Source organism: Phascolarctos cinereus, unplaced genomic scaffold, assembly GCF_003287225.1.
Source record: "Phascolarctos cinereus isolate Bilbo 61053 unplaced genomic scaffold, phaCin_HiC Scaffold_4;HRSCAF=312, whole genome shotgun sequence".
Lineage (NCBI taxonomy): Eukaryota > Metazoa > Chordata > Mammalia > Diprotodontia > Phascolarctidae > Phascolarctos > Phascolarctos cinereus.
Window position 1 is genome coordinate 206,751,502 of NW_027555847.1, and position 23,118 is coordinate 206,774,619.

The following is a 23,118-nucleotide window of genomic DNA, read 5'->3' on the forward strand; positions in this document are numbered from 1 at the left end:
TAACCCAAGACTCACCATATGCTTTTCCTTTCTACTACCCCCTCTTATGTCTCATAAGCCCAAATCCTTTCTTGCTTTTGGGAAATTGTCTTAGCTTAAAAGCGCTTTGATTAGTCAGATGACTCCCAAGCTGCCATGATCCCTTCTGGCTTCACACCAGGCTGCAAAATTATTTCTCTACCCACCTGTTCCTTTGCTCTCTATAGTCAACCAGTGCCCTTTAGGAGAGAGGGCTGAAAATACCCTATGTTCCAATTGGTCCCTTTTGCTTTCCCTGTTTGATGTTGGGAAAACTATCCCAATCCCAAGAGTTCATGTCATCCTTATGACTATGGTTGATAACAATTCAGATTAATGGTAATGATAACCTTCTCCTGAAATAATCATCAGAATTTTTAACCCTGAAAACCATGGAATCTAGACAAATGTAAAGGAAAGAGTTGGGGAAAAAATGGGCTGATTTGTCATCTGAACCCAGTGAGAAGAAAATGAGGCAAAGGTTGATATAGGGACCACAGACCAGTGGGGTCATAGGATCATAAATTGAGAGGAGCTGAGAGGCACTTTAGTCTAATCTCCCTTATTTTGCAGATGAAAAAAATTGAACCCCAGAGATATAAAGTAACTTGGCCAAGGTCACATTAATTGCAGAGGTCCTCTGGATCCCACAGTCCCATACTGTGTCCTCTTGATGCTACCTAATCCCCCACCTTATTCCCAATAGGTCCTAAATATGTCCCCTTCCCCAGACAGATGAGGCCATTAATATACAACCCAGAGCCTAAGAATAATGAGCAATCCAAAGAGCCTCCCCATTTTTCTTCTCCCCATCTCCCTTCAGAAGCTGTATTCAGAGACTCTGAGGGTGCAGTTTATTATTCTAGATATTCACTTGAGTAAATTGGCTGCCAGGTAGCTAGACTGTATTGTCCAGCATTTTGCTATTTTCATTTTTCTCTTTATTTAGAGAATTGCTGTTCTCTTTGAAGGTTTCAAAAGAGTTCTCATAAAGCTCACTACGATATTTCCTTGCTTTCTTGGTGTCGAGCCTATGTACACACGATAGGTTTCCTGGCATGTTCTTCCCTTTCTACCTTGATTAGGAAAGGAAAGACTAAAATGTGTGAACCAAAGAAGACAGGTACTCAGCCTTTTCCTTTCTGCTCCCTCAAGTTTTACACACATCCACCCCCATCAATTTCTCAGCTGTCTCTGATGAACTGATTTCTGAGGGCAAATTTCACGGTACCATTAAATCTAATTAGTTCAGGCCCTACTAATTCGGAATTTGTGCTAATTGAGATAAGAACTGGGCTGAAATGTCTTCTTTCATTGTTCTCAAGGGTATGATCTATTAAGGAAATTTATATAACATGAACAAAATTGCACAGTGAATGTTTGACCTGCTCAAGAAAATAATGAATTGGTTTTAGACACCTAGCAGAACCTATTTAAATGAGAGTAATTGATGTAACAGTTATGCAATCAAGTGGTGCCTTAGCTTGGCACCACTTGATTGTATAACTGTACATCATTCAGACTTTTTATCTGATCATAATTGCCTTCTTCTGATTGGCCTGAATTAGTATTATTTTCTTACAATTCTAACTTCATGGAAGTGTTAACTCTTTGACAGTTGACATTGTTAACTATCCCCTTTTTCCTAGAAATTCATTCCTCCCTGGTTTCTCATAACTCTACTTCCCTTCCTGTATATCTAGTCACTCCTTTTCACTATCCTTTGAAAAATTACCTTCCATTCTCCTATGCAAGAAGGGTAAAGTAAGACTCTGTGCCTCTGCTCTCTTTATACTTTGTTTCTGTTGTTGAGTGATGTCCATCTCTTTGTGACCCCATTTGGGGTTTTCTTGGCAAAGATCCTGGAATGCTAATGCTGAATGCTAATGCTAATGCTGGAATGGTTACCATTTCCTTCTCCAGCTCATTTTACAGATGATGAAACTGAGGGAAACAGGGTTAAATGACTTGCCCAGAGCCACACAGCTAGTAAGTACCTGAGGCCAGATTTGAACTCAGGAAGATGAGTCTTCCTGGCTTTGGCCCAGTGCTCTATTCATTGTGCCACATAGGAGCTGTCTCTACACTAGTGACTCTCATTTAGTGATTTACAAACCCTTTGAAAGTTCAAGATGGTCCAAAGGGTTGGTGCAAATAATTCTCTTATGATACCAGTAATAAGTAATTACAGAATATTATGCAAAACATTTTAGTTAAATGCTAGCTAGATAATTATTATAAAGAGAACCTAGGAGTTTACAAAGCGTTGCTTTTGTTGAAAAGAGTTAACAGAACAAAAAAATGCAAGGAACTACTACATTCTCTCTGTGTGATCTCATCAGTTCCCATTGGTTCAATTTTCATCTCTATGCAAATGGTTCCAAAATCTATATATCCCGCTCTAAGTCTTTCTCCTGAACTTCAGTTCTACATCACTTACTGCCTGTTAGACATCTCCAAATGAATGTACCTTGAGCTTCTCAAGCTCAGCACTTCCAAAACATAGCTCATGCTATCTTTTCCCTCAGATCTTCCTTTCTTCCTGCCTTCCCTATTAAGATTACCACCATCCTTCTATTCACCCAAGTCCACAACCTTGGAGTCATTATCAAGTCTTTTTTCTTTCTCACCCATCATATCTAATCAGTAAGCCCTCCCTTCCATGAATTAATGTGTGTGTGTATTTTCCCAATAGCAACTTAACATAGAGAGTGTTTGCTATTTTTCTTTTTTACTGCTCAGCACCAGGTACAGTGCCTGGCACACAGGGATTTAACAAATGCTTGCTGAATTGAACTAACAGTCACATACACACACCTCACTTCCTTTCACAGTAAAATAGCCTGCATGTGTCCTAAAGATCAAGCATATTCCCAAATGTCAAAAATCAAGAATCTGTTGTCTGTAAAGAGCTTGAAGTTAGCATTCAAAGAAAACAGTGTAAGAGGTTGATAAATATAGAAAAATGCCCTTTTAGAAAATCTGGACGTGACCAGAGAATCATATAAGGAGAAGGACCTTCGAGGGTCATTTAGTTCTTCCCCCTGCCTCCACGCAGGAGAATAGCTATAGTTTCTCAAGTAGATGATATTTTAAAAGGCTTACAAGAAAGAGCATCTCCAGAAATTAATTCCATTAGTTTACAGCAGCCACAACACTAGCCTTAAAAAGTGACAAATGGTCACTGTCAACCCAGAGGGATATAGAGAGATAGAGACAGATAGATTAGATGTAGATAATAGAATGCCCTAAGTCTTTGTGCTTGGCCCTCTTCTGTTGAACACTTTTATCAGTCACTTAAATGAAGGCTTAAATAGTATAACTACATCTGAAGATAACTTGAAGCTTTAATTCAATTAGAGAAACGTGCATTATGTGCCTACTACATGTATTTTGTATGCACTGTGGTGTATTCTGGGAAAGATAGAATCAACATGGACCCTGCTTTTAGACATGGCATATACATAAATAAGTATTTGTAAGATGTTGAAGAACAGAATACAGACAACTTGGCACTGGGGGGAGGTTGTGATAGCATCAGAAAAATCTCCTTGACAGCTAAGTGGAGAATGGATAAGAGGGAGAGACTTGAACCAAGGAGAGCAATTATAAGGATATTGCATTTGTCAGGTGATGAGGTGGTGAGTGGCCATGTGCGTGGAGAGAAGAGAATATACTAGCTGTATTATGGAGTTATAAGGTATGAGTTGGCAACAGATTGGATGGGGGTAGGGGGTGCAGTGTGAGTGTAAGTGAATAGTTGAGGATGACATTGAGGGTTGTGTTCTTGGGAGCATAGTGATTCCCTAACAGTAATAGGGAAGCTGGAAAGACAGGAGAGTTTGGGGAGAAAGATAATGAATTTTGTTATAGACATGTTGAGTTTGAGATGTGCATGGGACATCCAATTCATGATGTCCAAAAAGCAGTTGAGACTGCAGGGCTGGAGCTCAGGAGTGGGGTTAGGAATGGATCTGGGAAGAAGAAGAATAGCTAAGATTTATATAGTACCTGCTTTGTGGCAGAAACTGTGCTAAGCACTTTAAATTAGTAATCTCATTTGAGCCTTACAACAACCCTAGGAGGAAAATGAAAATGTTATTACTATCCCCATTTTACAGATGAGGAAGCTGAGGCAGATAGAGGTTAAGGGACTTGCCAAGGGTCATACTGCTAGTAAGTGTCTGAGGAGGGATTTGAACTCAGTTCTTCCTTACTCGTGGCTCTGCACTCTATCCACGGAGCCTAACTGCCTAACCATATGCATAGAGATCCTACCTGAACCCATGGGAAGCTGGTAAGATCACCAAGTGAGACAGCATAGGGGAAGAGGGCCCAGGATAGAACTTTGGGAGGCACATTTCCTTGAATCCCTTGCCCTCTTGTTCTATCACAGTTCATGCAATGCCAATTTTTAAACCTCATTCACTTGTACCATCTGATTTGTGCTGCTGAACACTGCTGAAGGAAGTCATGCAACCATTCCAGTTTGGATTAAGAATTCTCATTATATCATCTCAATGGGACTTCAGTGCTGCATAATAATCCTTTTATTCTTTACTGATTGACTGTCTATCGTATTCCCTGAAGCACTTCTTCCATATCTTGTGTCCTGAAGCTCCCTAACAGTACCCCCTTTCCTTCCATTTAAAAAAAAAATTTCATCAGAACTCACCTACTTTACTAAGGAGAGGTCTCTGATCTCCCCCACTCTACGTCTTCCACCCACATCCTCACGTTTTATTTGTTCCAGTTTTCTGACAAGAGGGCCCTTCTCCTTGGCCTATTTTTGTGTTCTCATTCTCTCTGTCTCTCTCTCACTCACACACACACACACACACACACACACACACACACACACACACACACACACACACATATATACATACATACAGGAGTATCATTATATTGTTCAGACATGTCTGACTCTTCATGACCCCATTTATGGTTTTCTTTGCAAAGATACTGCAATGATTTGCTATTTCCTTCTCCAGCTTACTTTACAGATGAGGGAACTGAGGTAAACAGGGTTAAGTGACTTACCCAGGGTCACATAGTCAGTGGAGTGTGTGAGGTCTGATTTGAAGTCAGAGAAAGATGAGCCTTCCTCACTCTAGGCCTCACAGCCTATCCACTGCACCACCTAGGTGCCATTTATATTTCCCAGAGGCAAAAGGGAACCATAAAGCTTTCTGAGCAGGGAAGTAACATGGTCAGACCTGTACTTTAGGAATGTTAATTGGATGATAGATTGGAAAGGAGAGAGACTAGAAAGGGAAGCCAATTAGACATCTATGACAGTAGTTCAGGCAAGAGGTGACATGCTGTGAATAGAGCGAAGTGTTCAGATGTGAGAGATACAGGACTTGGCAACTAATTAGCTATGGAGAGTGAATGAGTGAAGAGTGAAGAATGTGTTCTAAAGTATAAACCTAGGTGACTGGGAAGAATGGGTGGAACTCTCAAAATAGACATTTGGAAGAAGATGGGGCATAGGGGGAAATATAATAAATTTTGTTTGGATACGTTGAGTTTTCTCAATATATGTGGTATATAGGACATCCAAGTGGAGATGTCTAGCAGCGACTGGAAATGTTGGTACATAGCTGAGGCAAGAGATAAGGGCTGAATGTGTGGGTTTGAGAATCACTGCATAGAGATGACAGCTGATTTCTTAGAAGGTGGTGAGATCACCTAGGGAGAGCAAAGAGGTCCCAGGATAGACTTTGGAGGTATGAACACCCACAGAGGTTGACACATGGATTATGATACTACAAAGGAGACTAAGAAGAACAAGTCACATAGGTTGGAGGAGAATCAGAACAGAGCGGAGAAATGAAAACCCAGAAATATTTAGGACAGTATGGTCAGCAGTATCAAATACTGTAGAAAGGACAAGAAGGTTGAGAATAGAGAAAAGTCGAGGAATTAGGAAAAGTTCCTGGGAGTTTTAGTGGACTGTGAGCTCAAAAAGAGCTAATGCTATATTGGGCTTTATTAACAGCAGAATAGTGTTCAAATTGAAAGTGGTAACATGCCTGCTTATGTGTTCTCCTTTGGTTAGAGCACATCTGGAGTATTGCATCTAGTTCTGGGTGGTGGTGTTCAGTTGTTGTTATTTTAGTCATTTCCTTCACTTTGTGACCCCATTTGAGGTTTTCTTGGCAAAAATATTGAAATGGTTTTCCATTTCCTTCTCCAGCTCATTTTACAAATGGGGAAACTGAGGCAAACAAGGTTAAGTGACTTGCCTGGGGTCATACAGCCCGTAAGTGTCAGAGGCCAGATGTGAACTCAGGAAGATGAGTCTTCCTGATTCCAGCCCTGGCACTGTATCAGCTGCACCACCTAGCTGGCGTAATTGTCAAGCCTTATTTACAAAGGTCTACAGGCTGGTGAACAAGAATAAGCTACCAAATAGCTATTTGGCCTTGAGCAAGTCCCTTTACTTCTCTCTCCCTCAGTTTCCTGATTTAAATAAAAGGATTGGATTTTCCGTCTCTAATGCCATTTACAGCTCTAATATCCTTTGGTTCTGACAATAATTAACTCAGTTCCTTTCCATCCCATGAGCACAGCAAACTGCCCGACCGACGTTCTTTGCACGTAAATTTGAGGCTGTGGTGAATCAAGAAATAATTGGCCAGCTGGACTATTACCTTTATGGGAACTATCCTTCGGGCACCCCAGGTCTGCGGTCCTACTGGGAGAATGTCTACGATGAACCTGATGGGATCCACAGCATCAGTGATGTGGCACTGACTATGTACCACTCATTTACCCGCCTGGGCCTCCGAAGAGCTGAGACATCTTTACACACCAGTGGCGAGAATAGCTGCAGGTGAGCCCAGTGGCCCTTTGCTTTTCCTTATAAGGCACCCAACAATGGGGACCAAAGACAACATAAGCTGGGTTGGGTAAACTAGTTAGCCATGAGAGAGAGGGGAAGAAGAAGGAAACAAAGGAAGAATCAATATTTTAGGTGTTTGGGAGATTTTCCTTTTGTTTTATTTTTTTCCAAGGGGATTAAAAGTATTTGAATTTCTGAACATATATTAGTTCATGAGTTCTTAATCTGTTTTTGTGTCCTGGACCCCTTGGGCAATCTGGTAAAGCTTATGGGCCCCTTTTCAGAATATTATTTTTAAATGTATAAAATAAAATACATAGGATTTGTAAGGAAATCAATTATAGTGAAATACAGTCATTAATTTTTTTGTCATTGTTGTTGTTGAGGCAGTTAGGATTAAGAGACTTGCCCAGAGTCACACAGGTAGTGAGTGTTATGTTTCTGAGGCTGGATTTGAACTCATGTTCTGGTGACTCCAGGACTGGTGCTCTCTCCACTGCATCCCCTGGCTGCCCCCCATTAGTTGTTTTAAAAAGTCCATCAATTCTAGGTTTTACTTCTTCCCCTCCAACTCCTTCCCTCCTCTTTTTCATCTCCTCTTCCTTCCTTGTTTTTCTCTTTTCCTTTTCTTTCTTCTCCTACCTTCTTTTCCTTTCCCTGTCTTCTCTCCTTTATGATATATAGTACCATGAGTGGAGGGAAGGGGGAATGAAAGGAAGAGAAACATCATAGGATCACAGACTGAGAGCTGGAAGAGACTTAGAAATCATATAATCCAAATCCCTCATTTTACAGATGAGGAAACTAAGGTCCAGGGAAGGTAAGTGATTTGCCCAAGGTCACGTAGGTAGGAAGTAGTAGAGCCAGGATTAGAATTCAGGTTCTCTGGTTCCAAATCTAGCATGCTTTCCATTGTCCTATGCTTTCTCTTCAAGTAAAGCCTCCTCTTTTTCCCTCCTACCAGAAATCCCAAACATACTGCCTCTTCCCTGAGCTTCTGTCCTGCTTTGTAATGTCTTATTATCAAGTGTCACGCAAAACAACTAGAGTGACAAATAGAATTTCCCATCATCAGCTAGTATACTAAGGCCTCTCCCTCTCAGATATAGCTGTAGCGTTAAGAAATCCTTGCTTTACATGTCTCACATTGAATGTGTGACTCTAGGCAAATCAATTAAACTCCCAGTGCCCTAGAACTCAATTTTCTGTGTACCAGACAGTTCTCTAAAACAAAAAATTGCATAATACTCATTAATCTGCATTAATGGAGGGAGTTTTCTCCCTGGGAGTTCCCTATACCAATGAAATCACAGGTCTAGGCTAAGAAACAAACAAAATTATCATTGTCATGACATTGCATGTCTCCTTATAGTGTACTTACCAAGACAATTCACATCCTTTTGTTGACCTAGGCTTTCCTTCGGCAAAATATTCTTGAAATAAGCAGGCTGGAGCTTGGAAATCTTTGGGAGTTGTACCAGGTAATGGTATACTCTATTTTAAGCAATCCCAGCATATAAAACCTGAATTTACAAAACAAATCGATTAAGGAATGATAATTTCCCTTCTGAAAAGGTTTGTTTGGCTTCCAAAAGGAGTCTCTGGCAGAGAGTCTTTAAAATAGACCCAGCTCCCCCATTGCTTTTGCAATAGATTTTGATTTATACCCTCTTTAGGAGGATTTCTGCAGCGGAAGGTAAGGTACAAGCATATTAGTCATCATAGCATTGGATCTTTAGGATAGACCAGCAGAGGACCAAAACATACATCCTTGAAGCCTGTGAGTAGTACCTGGTTACACTTCTATCAATTGTGGATTCTAGTGTCAAGTAATGACAGTTGCATTGTTTTTACCTTATTTTTTTCCTTGTCAGAGCTCTGGGGGTGAGGGGGAGAGAGAGAGAGAGAGAGAAAGAGAGAGAGAGAGAGAGAGAGAGAGAGAGAGAGAGAGAGAGAGAGAGAGAGAGAGAGAGAGAGAGAGAGAGAGAGAGAGAGAGAGACAGAGAGAGAGAAAGAGTTAGTTTAACCCAGCTGCCTTTGCCCAAAAGCTATTTTAAGAGGCACACATATTTCATTTTTTCTTTATTTCACATCTCATACTTTGTAACAAGGCAATGATTTCAGGAAATGGATAAACACAGGAAGTTTATGTAACCATTGTAATTGGGCATTAAAACTTAGACTTCTGATGGAAACTGGAAGGAAACTTGTGTTTAATAGAATGGGGACAGTAATTTCTGGAATGCTGTTATTATGGGACAAGAAGTACAGTATAAGTGCTGAACAATTTAAACTTTGTCGAAGCAGGCAGCGTTTTATTTTACAAGCTATAAAGGATGCTGAGCTCTTCTAACTTCTCTCCCTCTCTCAGCTTTCTCTCACTTCCTCTCCTTTCTCTCCGTTCTCTCTGTGTCTCTCTCCCTACCCTCTCTTTCCTCTCTCTCCCTTTCCCTCACTTTCTCCTTCATTCTCTCCTTTTTACCCCTTTTCTTCTTTCTTTTTCTTTTCTCCTCTGGCTATGCCTGAGCACTGCATTGGGTGCTAAGCAGAGGGTGGACAGAGGATACATGTAAAGAAGACTTTGGAATGGGGGAAATGTACACTGTGCATGCATAAATAACTTCATAATACCAGCAAATTAAAACAAACAGTGCAAATGAATATAGTACACACTGAGTGTGGAGACAGTGAAGAAAAAGGCAAAGCATAATTGGTCAAATGGGATTAATTCCAGGTAGCTTCCTAGAATAAGAATTTCTTTTGTATTGATTTTAAAGTAGAGAAGTAGGGAGAATTAATCCATTCTATATAGGCAGCATGAGTAAGAAACCGTTTCTTATGCGTTTTCCTTAGGGGTGGGTGGTGGGAGAGTATCAGAGATTTGCACAGCTTACAGATCTGTATTCTGGGTACCTTCTTGACCCTCCCAGAGTGCATGCATCACTCCCGCCCAAGGAGACACTCTTATAAGACTTTAGATGTTGAGCTGGAGAGCATCTCAGAGGCTGTCTAAGCCAGCACTCTCATTCTGTAAATAAGGAAACTGATGTCCAGGAATTGCCAGTGACCTACCCAGGGTAGTAATCATCAGAGATAAAATTTAAGCAGAGGAGGGGCTGGCCCTTTACACAGCCAAACATATAAACCAGCCTTCTTTTGCATGTATCACTAAGGGACTTCTGCCACTGAACTGAGACTTTCTTAATGTAAGGGTTTCAGTTGAAGAGAGAGGAATAATTACTCCCAATTTCCTATCTCACCTTTTACTGTGTGGTTCCCATCCATCTGTTGCTTCTTGACTTAGCAAGGAATCCAGGATGGAAAAGGAGGAGAGGAAAAGGAAAATAAGAATTGTACTGTGGAGCAGCTTATATGACACAATAGAAAAGAGATAGGGTCTTGGAGTCAAAGGAAGCAGGTTCAACTTTGAGCCATGCTGTATCACCCCAAGCAAATCACATAGTCCTCTGGTTTCAGCTTCCTTATTTCTAAAATCAGAGGATTGGCCAAGATGACCTCTGAGGCCATTCCAGCTCACAATATATATATTAGAAAATTTTAAGTTAAGTTAATCCTTATATTAAGAACTTGATCTCTATCCAGCCTTATACTAGGCTAGGCGGTGTGTTTATACTGACTCAGAAGCAAGAGTTGGCTATTTAAAATAGTTCCTCATTGCCTTCCTCTTTTCTCCATCTCACACACTGATCAAGAAGGACAAGTGTGCATATGAGCTAGGAAACTAAGAGAAGGTTTAGGTTAATTCCAATAAGTACTCTGGTGGTCAGAAATATTGCCAAAATAAGAGTCAGACTCCCACTGGTGCAGCCACTGGTAAGGGTCTCCCCTTTCAGAAGTGATCCTTTAGTTGCATCTCATTGATTCAGTCTGTTCCTCAACTGCAGTAAATATTTGCCACTGCCTATTATGAGACCAGTAGGTCTTGGGATTCAAAACAGCAGTGAGATGATTGCTAGTGTTAGCTGCTTGGCTTTGTGAGCTGTTTTTCCATAGTCCATTAGTGTTGGCCTTGTTTATAGCTTGCTCGGCTGTGCCTATTCCAGGAGCTCTGTGTACAGAACTGTGTGGTGTCAGGGGCTGTAAGAAAATACCGTGGTTGTTACTCTTACCTTAATGTCATTGGAATTCACTTGTCAATGTGTGCTCCCTGAATGGGGAGTTTGGAGGGAGAAGTGGATCTTTATATTGGCAGGCTCACCTATTGAAATTTGCCTGTCTTCCTCCCACATGTCAGCCACAGGTCCCTGAAAGATCCTTAATAGGTCTTTGACATAAGATCATAGATTTAGAGTTTAAAGAGACCTTAGAGGTCATCTTTGCCAAGCCTTTCATTTTATAGCTGATGAAACAAGTCCCTAACTGGTTAAGCGGCCTGCCCAAGGTTACACAGGTAGTGAGTGACAGAATTGGGAATCAAAAGCAGGTTTTTTGATGCTAACATCTCTGACTCTTCTCAATATGACATGTTCCATATGACCACTTGTTCTGCACCCATGATTTACACTGGTATAGGGAAGACCCAATAAAGGGATTCCCTTCTACTAATACAAGTCGGCACCTTCTGTGCAATCTATAGTTCCTTCAAGCACTGAGAGGTTTGGTGATTTCTCCAGGGTCACATAGACCCCAGAGGCAGGACGTGAACCCCGGAGTTCCTGACTGTCCACTGTGTTACAATGCTCAAGGCTAATAATAGTTTAGTGTAGTGGTAGCCTGTGGCATTTTTGCCTCAGGTGGTACATACTAAAGTTTAAAGCTTAAAAAGCCTTTCCAGATAATCTAGCCCAGATATCTCATTTTATAGATGTGAAAACAGGGCTGGAGAAATGAAGGAACGACAGTGTATGGTGTAGGAAAAACAGCAAACCTAAGGCAGGAAACCTGGGTTCAGATACCTTTGCTGGCATTAACTATATCATGTTGGGTAAGTCCTTAATTATCTTGGGCCTCATTTGTTTCTGCACCTGTAATATTAGGGAGAAATTGAATCAAGCAACCCAGGGGAGATCTTCAAGTTTGACTGCTGTGACCCTATGAAGTGACTCATCCCAATATCACACCAGTTGTGCGAGAGCTTGGATTTGAAGCCATGTCCTCTTGGTCCAAATCTAGGGCTTATTTCACTACACCATACATCACCTAATGATTCTGAGCACCACAGCTCTTGTCAAAATTATCTAGTAAGGTGTTTGTGTTTGGTGACCAGTCACCTTTCACATCAGTACCCCCTTGCATCTTCCTTATACAGCCCAAGGAGTTGACTCAGCAATAAAACACATAACTTTTGTTCAGCAGGCCAGAGTCATTGACTCAAACCTACAGTAGGCTAAGCGCTCAGTAAGTAGTGGCCCTCAGCCTCCATTGGCTCTGATCTGGGCTTCCTCCTAGTCATGAATGTGTGTTTCTATTTTTCAGGTACTATGCAATGGGTCATCCTGTATCTGTTCATCTGTATTTCCTTGCTGACCGTTTCCAAGGCTTCCTAATTAAACACCATGCAACAAATCTGGCTGTGAGCAAACTGGAGACCCTGGAAACCTGGGTTATACCAAAGAAAGTCTTTAAGATTGCCAACCCACCCAGTGATTTTGGGAGACTTCAGTTTTCTGAGGTATGGATTACATGAGATACTCTCTTTACTCTTGTTTCAGTCCTCTCATCATGTACCCATCCTTTTCAAACCTTCTTTTTAGGAAAGGGGATAAAGGGCAAAGACACCAGTCATGCTAAATTCTGGATATCTGCTGGCTCACTAACATCCTAAACATGTTGCCCAGGCTTACCCTTCAGTACCAGCCTTGCCCTGCATCTAATCAATCAGACTCAATAATCGATCTCAAATAATCAGTCAATGAGGACTTACTAAGCACCTGCTATGTGTCAGATACTGTGCTATGCACTGAGGATGCAACTCAAAAAGGACTGAAATAATCCCTTCTCACAATGAGTTGCATTCTAATGGGGAAGACAAGTACATGTAAAATATATCTAAGTTAATAAATACATATTTAAATGTGTACATATGTATATTGTGTACCTGTAGAGATATACCTATATGTATGTTATATGTATATGTAGCTATATATCTCTACATATATGGAGATATGCTTATCTCCATATGTACATACGTATATGCATACACACACACAAAGTTGAAGTACAGAGTAGTTTTGGAGGAAGGGCCCTAGCAATTGAGAGGATCAGGAAAGAATTAATGAAGAAGATGGTACCCTGGACTGCATCAGAAAGGAAGAGAAGGATTCTGTGAGGCAGAGGTAAGGAATAAATGTGTTCCAGGAAGGGGGAATGGCCAACGAAGAGAGATGGAGCATTGTGCGCAAGGAACAGAGGGAAGTCTAGTTTGTTTGGATCTCAGAGTACAGTACCTACTATGTCACCTAACACCTATTAAGCACTTACTATGTATGAGGCAACTTACTAATCAGAGGATGGAGTGTTGTTTGCGGAACAACAAGGAAACTAGTGTCAATGTACATGGATAGGAATAAGGTAAAAGGATACCTGAAAAGTAGAGGGGAAGGAAGTTATGAATGGATTTGAAAGCCAAACAAAGGATTTTATATTTGATCCTGAAGGTAACTGGGAACTACTGGAGTTTATTTAATATGGTAGGCAATAGTGGAAGAGGACAACAAGGAAACAAATAAATGCAAGATATTTTGAGAAAGAGAGTAGTGTCCTAATAACTAAGGGAAATCAAGTTAGGACTTTATGTAGGAGATAGCCCTTGAGCTGAGCCTTGAAGGAAGCAAGAGGTTCTAAGAAGCAGAGGTGAAGAGGGAGCACATTCCACATGTGGGAAAATCCTAGGCAGAAGAAGGGGGAAAACAACAACCGAAAAAACTCTGCAAGGACCATCTTTTCCTGCCTGGTGGGTCAAGTGTGTCATTTGTGTTACCTGAAGCATAGTATTGTGGACAGAAGACACTTTATAAACCTTAGAGCACTAAAGGAACTATGAGTCGCTGAAATTATTCTCATAATGCAACCTAGTTCCACTCCCAACATGAAGAATTGTCATTTAGTAAACATCTTCGGACCTTTTTAGACACAGAAGTATCTTACCACATTATCACTTTTGGATGGTATTCTCTTCTTCTCTGTCCCAGAGTCATAGAATTGATCATATTATTACAGATTTAAAGCTAGAAGAAACCTTAGAGATTACCTAACACAACTTGCTCATTCTACAGCTGTGGGAAATGACTTGCCTGAGATCCCACAGAGAATTAGAATCAGTCAGGATAGGGTCAGGCTGTGTTGATGTTTTGAGGTTGAGTTATTGTTGTTGTTTTTGATGTTATATATTTTAACATTTAAAGCTTATTTAATGTATGCGTGTAGTATGTTGGAATTGAAAGAGTGTTAATTTTGGAGCCAGAGTACCTGGGTTCAATCTTGACTCTGCCCCCTTACTAAAAGTGTGACCTTGGGCAAATCACTTAACTTCTGTGGGGCCTCAGTTCCTTATCTATAAAATGAAGAGGTTGGACTAAATAAGTTTTGATGTCTAGCACTCATGAAGTTATCCTTTATGCAGAGAATATTGCGGGTCCAACATCAGTGAAATAGGAATGTCTTTACAACTAATAGGGCTTATAGATGTATAGTGATCTAAGCATACTCTCTTGACAAGTCCTCCTAATAGCCAACAACATGCATTCATAAGATGAATGGCCAGGATTAACAGTACAGTCTATAGCTGAGGCATGGAGTGAAATCAACTAGCTCACAAAGGCTCCATGATACTGACCTCATTAGGACCAAACTGTAATCAGGGGAACTAATTAGACATGGATGTACAGATTTAGATCTTGAGTCAGGGCTATTTCTGTTTCTTTAGGGATAGAATGGAGGGTACATGAGGAAAGGGGTCGCCATGGATGTTTGCAGAGGTATGTCAGAAGCAACTCTAACTAGCTTGCAAGAGCCAATTGTTAAATTTTCAGTGTGAGCATTTTTGCTGTTGTTGTTCAGTCATTTTCCAGTCATGTCCAACTTCTCGTGACCCCATCTGGGATTTTGTTGGCGAAGGTACTGGAGTGGTTTGCCATTTCCTTTTCCAGCTCATTTTATAGGTGGGGAAACCGAGGCCAACAGGATTAAGTGACTTGCCCAGGGTCACATAGGTAGTAAGTGTCTGGGGCCAGATTTGAACTCACTTAGAAATTAGCAATCACTACAAATCACAGCTTGATTTTTTTCCCCCAGAATGCCTGGGTGTTAAACATTTACCAGCACACCTTATATTGCTTTGTAAATATGTCTTGAGCTTAGTAGGAGTGCTAGTACACAATAAGGAGTCAGGGAATGAAGTCATCACCAGGTTGGATGCCTGATGACTAGAGGCTAATAATAACAATAATTGGCATTTATATAGTGCTCTAAGGTTTGTGAAGTGCATCATATCTATTCTTTCACTTAAGTCTCACCACGGTCCCGTATGTTTGAATGTGTAGCTGTTTTCTGCATCTGACATAAACTAATGGTCCTCGGCCATGTCTCTAGGCATAACCCCACAAGCGAAGCACTGACCTGTATGTGCAGCTAAATGTAGAAGCATGTCCAAATGGGGCATCTGCATGATTTTTCTTGTTAAGCCACAAATTTCAATTAAGGCACCAAATTGATTGGGTAGATTTGTGCAGCCATTAAAGAGCCCACTCTATAAATTATTGGCTTTCTCGGGCAATTAGAAGGTGCCACAGTCAGATTCCACACTGGGGCGGGCGCAGCCAGTTGGAGACATTAATGTCCCATTAAGGAGATGAATGTCGGGTTCATTCTGTTTATCAGCGTGGCTGCTGGGTGGCTTTCTGTCTCCATGCCATGACAAATGATCATGCTTGTCCCATTTCTTGTGATTTGTGAGGGCTCCCATTGTGGGTTTAGTTCTTCAAACCTGGGACCCTTATGTCAAGAAACACTTGACAGAGAGTCAGAGCAAATGAAAAGAGCCCTAAATCTACTGTATGTATGTATCCATAGTTTTAAAGTTTTCCTCCTCCCCCTCAAGGAAAAAATAGAGAATTAAATTAGAGGAAGAGAGGCAGGTGGTAGAGGGCAGAGGTGCCAAACATAGTGGTCCACAACACTCCTGAATCACATTAAAATGTAATTGGAAAATATGTAACAAAATAAAAATACAATAAAACATTAGATAACATTAAGTTTCAAAACTAAGTTGATATGTGACCTGCTGGGATGTTTATGTATGGATTAGTGGCTTCTGTTTCTATTTGACACTGCTGCTATAGGGGATCAAGAGCTGGTTTCAGGCTGCCAAAGTGATTTTCCAAATGCTCAGGCTTGATCATGTTCTCCTCCCACTCAACAAATTACACTGGCTTCCTTGTCTCAAAGGTCAAGTATGAGCTCCTTTGGCATTTAAAGTGCTTATGGCTCCTTCCTACCTTTCTAGTGTTCTAACACAATGCTCCCCTCACTCTGTGGTCCAGCCATATTGGCCTACTCACTGTTCCATACACATAACATTCCATCTCCCAACTCCATGATGTTACTTTAGCTGTCCTCTATGCCTGGAATGGTGTCTGTCCTCATCTATACCTTTTTGAACCGACTGGAGTGATAGCCTTGTAAGATGGAAAGGAAGCTAGTTCTGGAGTCATATGATCTGGATTCAAATCCTATTCCTGGTACTTATCTGTTTAATTTCAGCTTCTGTTGAATTCCCTAGGCCTGTTTCCTTATCTGTAAAATGAGGAGATTAGACTAGGTACCTTTGAGGTCCCTTTCAGCTCCCGATGTATGCTCTTATGGTTTGTTCCTGCTGAACACACTGTCTGGGATGTATGAGCCTGGATAATCATTTAACCTCTCAGTACCCCAACATCCCTCTGTAAAACTATAAGATACAGAAGGGTTGCTGGTCTGCATTAATAGAGGGAATTTCTTCATTGAAAGTTCTCTACTCCGATAAAAATCATAGTTTCTTCTAGAGCAGAAAAAAATGAGAGGAAAAAAGTAACTGGTGAACCCTTTTCAGTAAGGTAGACACATTTCTTCTTCCCTATTCTCTATGGTTTCCTTCTTGGATAGGTCAGTGTGTGTAGTGTGTGCAGGTGTGCATGTGTGTGTGTTGTTTTTCTAAAATGATTATTTCTTGGTGAATCACAGAATGGTTCTTGCCCATTTGTAATATTTTATGTTGAGAGGCACCCAAGGCATAGGAGGAATAAAGAGCGTGGGGAGGAAGTCCATGATTGAAGTCAGTTGGTTTTCCCACTCCTTTTGGGAATCAGCTGTCTTCTCTGAACTACGTAACACATCCCTCTAAGGAACTATAGAGTCGCCCATCTGTCCTTATTCTTCTCTGATCACTGCCCTACTCAGGCATTTTGTCAGCATTTTCCTTTGTTTTAAAATTTAATGTCTCTAAAATTGTTGTTAATACTCATTTCTTGAAAGCTGCAAGGAAGACGTTCAGCAGATTTTGCTCGCTCTATATCACTCGTGAGCAAATGTATTCTTTAAGCAAGGTATAGAAGTAGCAGTGGTGTGAATATCAATTTCCCTTTGTACTTTCTGATTTCAAAAACACACGATTTGCTAAACAAACCCTTTTGTTCTCTCTAGCCTTTCCTTTTCTTCCTCATTTTTCAAAAATATCCTGGCTCTAGAAGGGAAAGGACTCTACATTGAATGAGTTTTTGCCATTGATTTGTCTTTCTTTAGTACAAATTAAAATCTTTTAATTGATAGGTTGGTTAATTTTGCTGAACTGTCCCCTTTCTCTCTCTGTTTTTTGTTTGTTATAAGCCATGATGGAGTTCTGGAAGGGAGTAGGAGATATACTGGGAAATGGTGATATTAAAAACAAAAAATCAGAATAAAAATATTTTCAATTTAAAAAAGTAACAAAAATACCTTTAGCTATATGTCTTTGGTCCTGCACTGAGCCCTAGCGAACAGGTCTTTTAAAAAGAGTGCCTGTTCAGTTACTTTTGTCCATCCCAAGTTAACTGTTAAAGTGGAGATCAATGGAAGTTTAAACATATGTTTAAAAAAATACCCACCCTTCATTTCAAGGGCTAAGTTTTGATCTCTACAGCCTCTCAACTTCACTCATTCACTAAACATTAACTGAATTCCTACTATGTGCAAGGTAATATTGGAGTTGTCACTTTCTGAGTTCTATGCAGTTTGAGTTTGGTTTTTTACTATCTGAACATAAAAAAGGCTAATATGTCTTTCCTAAGGCTTATAAAAATTGAGAACATGCTCAAATATGTGCATGTGTTCTTCTGTGTATGATGTACTGTTTAAAAAAGGAAAAAAGATTGCATGGAAAATACATGTTGTATTATCTTCATTTTCTTCTATCAACACACTTTATGCTGCATGTTCAGAAACATGAAAATAGTGCTCCTGGGGAACAAAAAGAGATCTAATTTAATTTGGAAGACTAACAAGGCCTCTTTGCACTAGAATTCTGGGCAATAAATTCATTTTTCAACATACTGGCAGATAAGATTCATCCTGGGGGAAAAGAAACCGCATGTTTACACACATACCTGCATGACAAGCAATTATTATGAGCTTTTGGTTCCTAATGGCCTTATTTGTGCTGGGATCAGCCTGAAATAGGCTGTGTGTACGGTGTCTGAATCCAAGACCACTTTTCTAAGGCCAGTTTGTCCTCTGTAAATGGACAGTACTCACTCTTTATTTATGAACACACTGTCTCTATGTTTATGGACACTCCCGTCCCTGTTTTTACATATTTTTTCTCTAAAATCATCAATGCCCATTTGTGCCAGAACCTAGAGGAGCAAGTATTAAAACCAGATCCAGGCCAGTGAACTGGAAAAACCTCTTGGAAGACGACAGCAACGATGATGGTAGTGATGGTGGTGGTGATGATAATAGCATGTATAGAATGCTTTAAGGTTTGCAAAACGCTGTACGTATGTTATCTCATTTGATCCTCACCACAGCTCTGTATAGGGAGGTGCTATTATTATCCACATTTTATAAGATAAGGAAACTGAGGGTGAGAGAGGTCAAGTGACTTCCCCAGAGTCACACTCCTAGTAAAAGGGATGAAGATAGGTCTTCTTGCTTCCAAGTCCTGTGCTCTGTTTACTCTGGCCAGTCAAGGGAGCTTGTGTTTAAAACTGGATGGGATCTTAGGAACTGTGTGGTCCAATCCTTTTATTTGACAGATGAGGAAACTGAGGCCTGGAGAGTTGAAATGATATGCCCAAAATTACAAGAATAGTTAATGGCAGAGATGGAATGTGAAATCAGGTGTTCTAAAGCAAAATCTAGTGCTCTTCCCACTGTGCCAACATATTGATACTCATAGTAAATGCTTAAACATTTGCTGAATGAACATCATGGGCTGACTATATGGCACCTAGTTGGCTCAGTGGATAAAGCAGTGGTCCTAGAGTCAGGAAGACTCATCTCCCTGAATTTAAATTCAGCCTCTGACATTTTACAAGCTATGTGACCCTGAGCAAGTCATTTAACCCTGTTTGCCTCAGTTTCGTAATCTACAATAAGCTGGAGAAGGAAATGGCAAACCACTCCAGTATCTTTGCCAAGAAAACTCTAAATTGGGTTACAAAGAAAGTTGAAATGACTGAACAGAAACAAAAGTATCCATAGGAAAATGCTTCTGCTTTGGTTAATTTTCCCCTGTTGTTATGCTTTTGGTTCATCTCTCCTTTGCCACAGGTGGTTGTGTGTTTAAGGAAAACAAACTAATTTTAATAGCAAATGAAAGAAAGCATGATTAAAAATGTAAATCTCTGCCTTTGGAGAAGAAAATCCTGTAATGAATGATGCAGCATATTTTATTATTTTTGTCACCTTTCCCCATGTCAAAGATAAATCAATAAATAATCATTGAACACTTACTATGGGGTAAAGTATTTGGGGAGATAAAAAGTATAGAATGTTGTCCTTATCTTGAAGGAATAGTCATATAAAATTAAACAGTACAAGACAACAGTCACAAAGCCACTGACCATTTGTTTGAAAGAGATAATAAATTCTACCACAGCTCAGAGGAGGAAGAGATTGTGATGGGCTGGCATAGTCAGGCAAGATTTTGTAAAGGAGTTAGGATGCAAAGTAGGTCCTGAAGGATCCCTGGGATTTGGCTGAGAAGAAGGTGGGGCAGAGGGCATTCCAAGAAGAAGAAAAAATGATATGTATGTGGTAAAGAAAAATTCAGTAAGAGGATTGAGGAAAGTGTGGACATCAAAAAGCTTGAAATGTACGCACTGTGACAGTTCATAGAGCGATTTGGTGAGAATGGAGGTTTGTGCAAGGAAATACAGAGAGATCAGGCTGGATAGATTGAGATAATCGAAAACAACATGAGAAACATATGTCCCTTCAATTCTGGGACAGTTAGAAAGAGAATGGAATCCTTTGCAAAGGCAATGAATGAGAGCCTCGTAAGGAAGAGTAAGAAGAGCAGTTGGGCTAACCTGTAATATGTACAAAGAAGAGTTATGTGTAGTAAGGATTGAAAGCTAGAATGGAAGCACCATCATGTAACACTTTAAATGCCAAACATTAAGTTTTATATTTACTCCTAGAGCTAATAAGGGGCTCTTCACAACCTATTCCCATATTACATTTCTAGACTAGTGCATTGCCTAGCTCTGAGTGGGGAGAAGGGAATGGATATTTAAGATGTTGTGGCAGTAGAAAAAAGTTTTGACAATAGATTGGACATATGGGGAAAATGAAAAGGAGGATTCAAACACAACCCTGAGGTTGCAAGCCTGGGTAAATGAAAGGATAGTGATGCAGAGCAAAAATGAAGAAATTCAGAAAGGGGTGGTTTGGGGGGAAATGAGTTCAGTTGAAGTGCTTCAGGGATGTCCAGTTGGTACCGTTCAGAGAGTAGGTCACAGTCTTAATATTTTATTATTTTAGAATTAGAAGCAGCATGATATAGTGGCAAAGAGCACTGTTCTTTGAATCAGAAGGACTCAAAAGACCATGAAATCTGTCCATTTGACTTAGAACAAAAACCTTCTCTATATTTCCCTCATTTTAATGTGGACTTCTCAAGGTCAGGGACTGTCATACATTCTCCCCCAGCGCTTAGTACAGTATTTACACAGAGTAGACATTTAATAAATGCTTTTTTCATTTATTCATTCATTTGTGTATTCATCATCTTGTGTGGCTCTTGTGCTATGACTTTCTATAAATAGTCATTAGAGGTCTGACCCAGTGTGCTAGAAGCCTTTTTCTTTTAATATATTAAAGATAGCAATATAGCCCACGGGCTCTCCATCTGTTATGTTTCATTTTTGCTACATGACCAGAATCTCAACTTCTTTACTGGATGCACATATCATCAATGATGTCTTTTATACTACCTCTTCCATGAAAGTCATTTTTTTTGGGTCAGTATTATGTAACCTAACATGTATCTTTCTCACTTCTTATTTACTAAGAAAATTGAGATCATTTACTCTCTCTTCTCCCTTTTTCTTCATCCTTAAACAGCTTGACACCTCATTCTCCTTCCCTCCAGACCTAAATAATGAGGTAGCCCTTTTCTTCACAAAGACCAGCTTTATGTACCTTTGATCACATTCACTCTCATATATTCTCCGTTAGATTGCCCCGTCAGACATATCCTCTCTCTAGTCTTCAAACTCTCCCTGTCTATTGATTTCTTCCCTACTACCTTCAAATATGTTCATGTCCCCTGAACTTCAAAAAAAAAAAACCTTCACCAACTTTTACCGTACTCTCAAAATGTTCTTATATCTCTCCTCTTTTTCTTAACCAAACTCCAAAGAAAAGCTGTTTACATTGTCTTCTGATCATCTCTTCTCATTCGCTCTTCCACCCTTTACAATCTGGCTTCCAACATCATCCCTCAAGTGAAACCAAGGATCTCTTAATTACCAATACTGATTATCTTTTCACAGTCCTCAAACTTTTCTTTTTTAACCTCTATGTTGCATTTGATTCTCCAACACCTTTTCCTTCCAAATACTCTTTCTAAGTTTTCATGACACTATTATTGGTTTGTCTCCTACCTACCTATCTGACCATTCCATCTCCTTTGCTAGCTTATCCTCCATACCACACTCCCTAACTGTGGGCATTCTCCGCGGTTCTGTTTCGGCCTCTCTTCTCCTTATCTCACTTTGTACTGTCCCTTATTAATTTCATCAGTAATTTCACAATTATCATTTCTTTGCAGATAATTCACAGATAGTATATCCAGCGTCAGGCTTTCCCCAACTTCTAGTCTCAAATCACCAGTTGCCAATTGACTATTTCAAACATGTATCAAGCGCTACAGGTCCAAAATCAAACTGTTCTTTCCTTCCCAAACCCACTCCTCTACCAGACTTCTCTATTTCTGTTGAGATCATCACTGTTCTTCCAGATTTGTGTAAGGTTTTATTATTATTCTCAGCTTCTCACTGTCTGACCAGTTACTAAATCTTGTGGTTTCTATCTACCTCCAGACCATCTTTTCTTTCATGCAACCCCTTCTCTCTCATCATATATCATGTGGATTATTGTAATGTTCTCTGCTTTAGCTTCCCTCTGTATCTCATACCATTCTAATTCATCCCCTGCACAGCTACAAAAGTGATTTTCCATAAGCACAAATCTGACTATATCAGTCTCGTACTCAGTAAACTCCAAGGTATCCCTATTGCCTTTGAAATTAAACTCCTCTCTTTGAATTTTTAAAGCGACTTACAACCTAACCCTAAGCTATATTTCCAGCCTCATTATACATTACTCCCCTTTCTGCATTTTATTATCTGACCCAAATGGCCTTCCCTTTATTCCTCACATATGGTACTACATCTCCTCTCTCTGGCCATCTCTTTGTGCCTAGAATGCACACCTTCTCACTCACCTTCATCTCACAGAATCCTGAAATTCCTTCAAACCTCACTCAGCTCAAGGATCACTTTCTCCATAAAGTCTTTCCTGATCTTCCAGCCTTCCCTCCCTAACTTCCTTGTACCTGTCATGTATTTCTTTTCTGTTTATTCTGTTTATACTTATATATATACATGTCTCCCCCTATAGGATGTAAGCTCCTCAAGAGGAAAAATTCACTTTTATTTTCTTTCTATCCCCAGCACCTAGTACAATGTCTAGTGCACAGTAAGAATTTTAAAAGATACTCATTGATTGATTGATTTTATATTACCACATCTCTCTGACCAGCTAGGCTA

General features: G+C 40.1%; 1 protein-coding gene across 2 annotated transcripts in view; it reads left to right on the forward strand.

Moving 5' to 3' along the window:
* The window catches only part of XYLT1 (xylosyltransferase 1), a 389,357-nt gene that overhangs the window by 348,776 nt on the left and 17,463 nt on the right, over positions 1-23,118 (forward strand). For both annotated transcript variants that reach the window (XM_020972424.2, XM_020972425.2), the window contains 2 exons: positions 6,597-6,859; positions 12,305-12,500. In XM_020972424.2, coding sequence (XP_020828083.1) covers positions 6,597-6,859; positions 12,305-12,500 — 459 coding nt within the window. The remainder of the gene's footprint in view (positions 1-6,596; positions 6,860-12,304; positions 12,501-23,118) is intronic.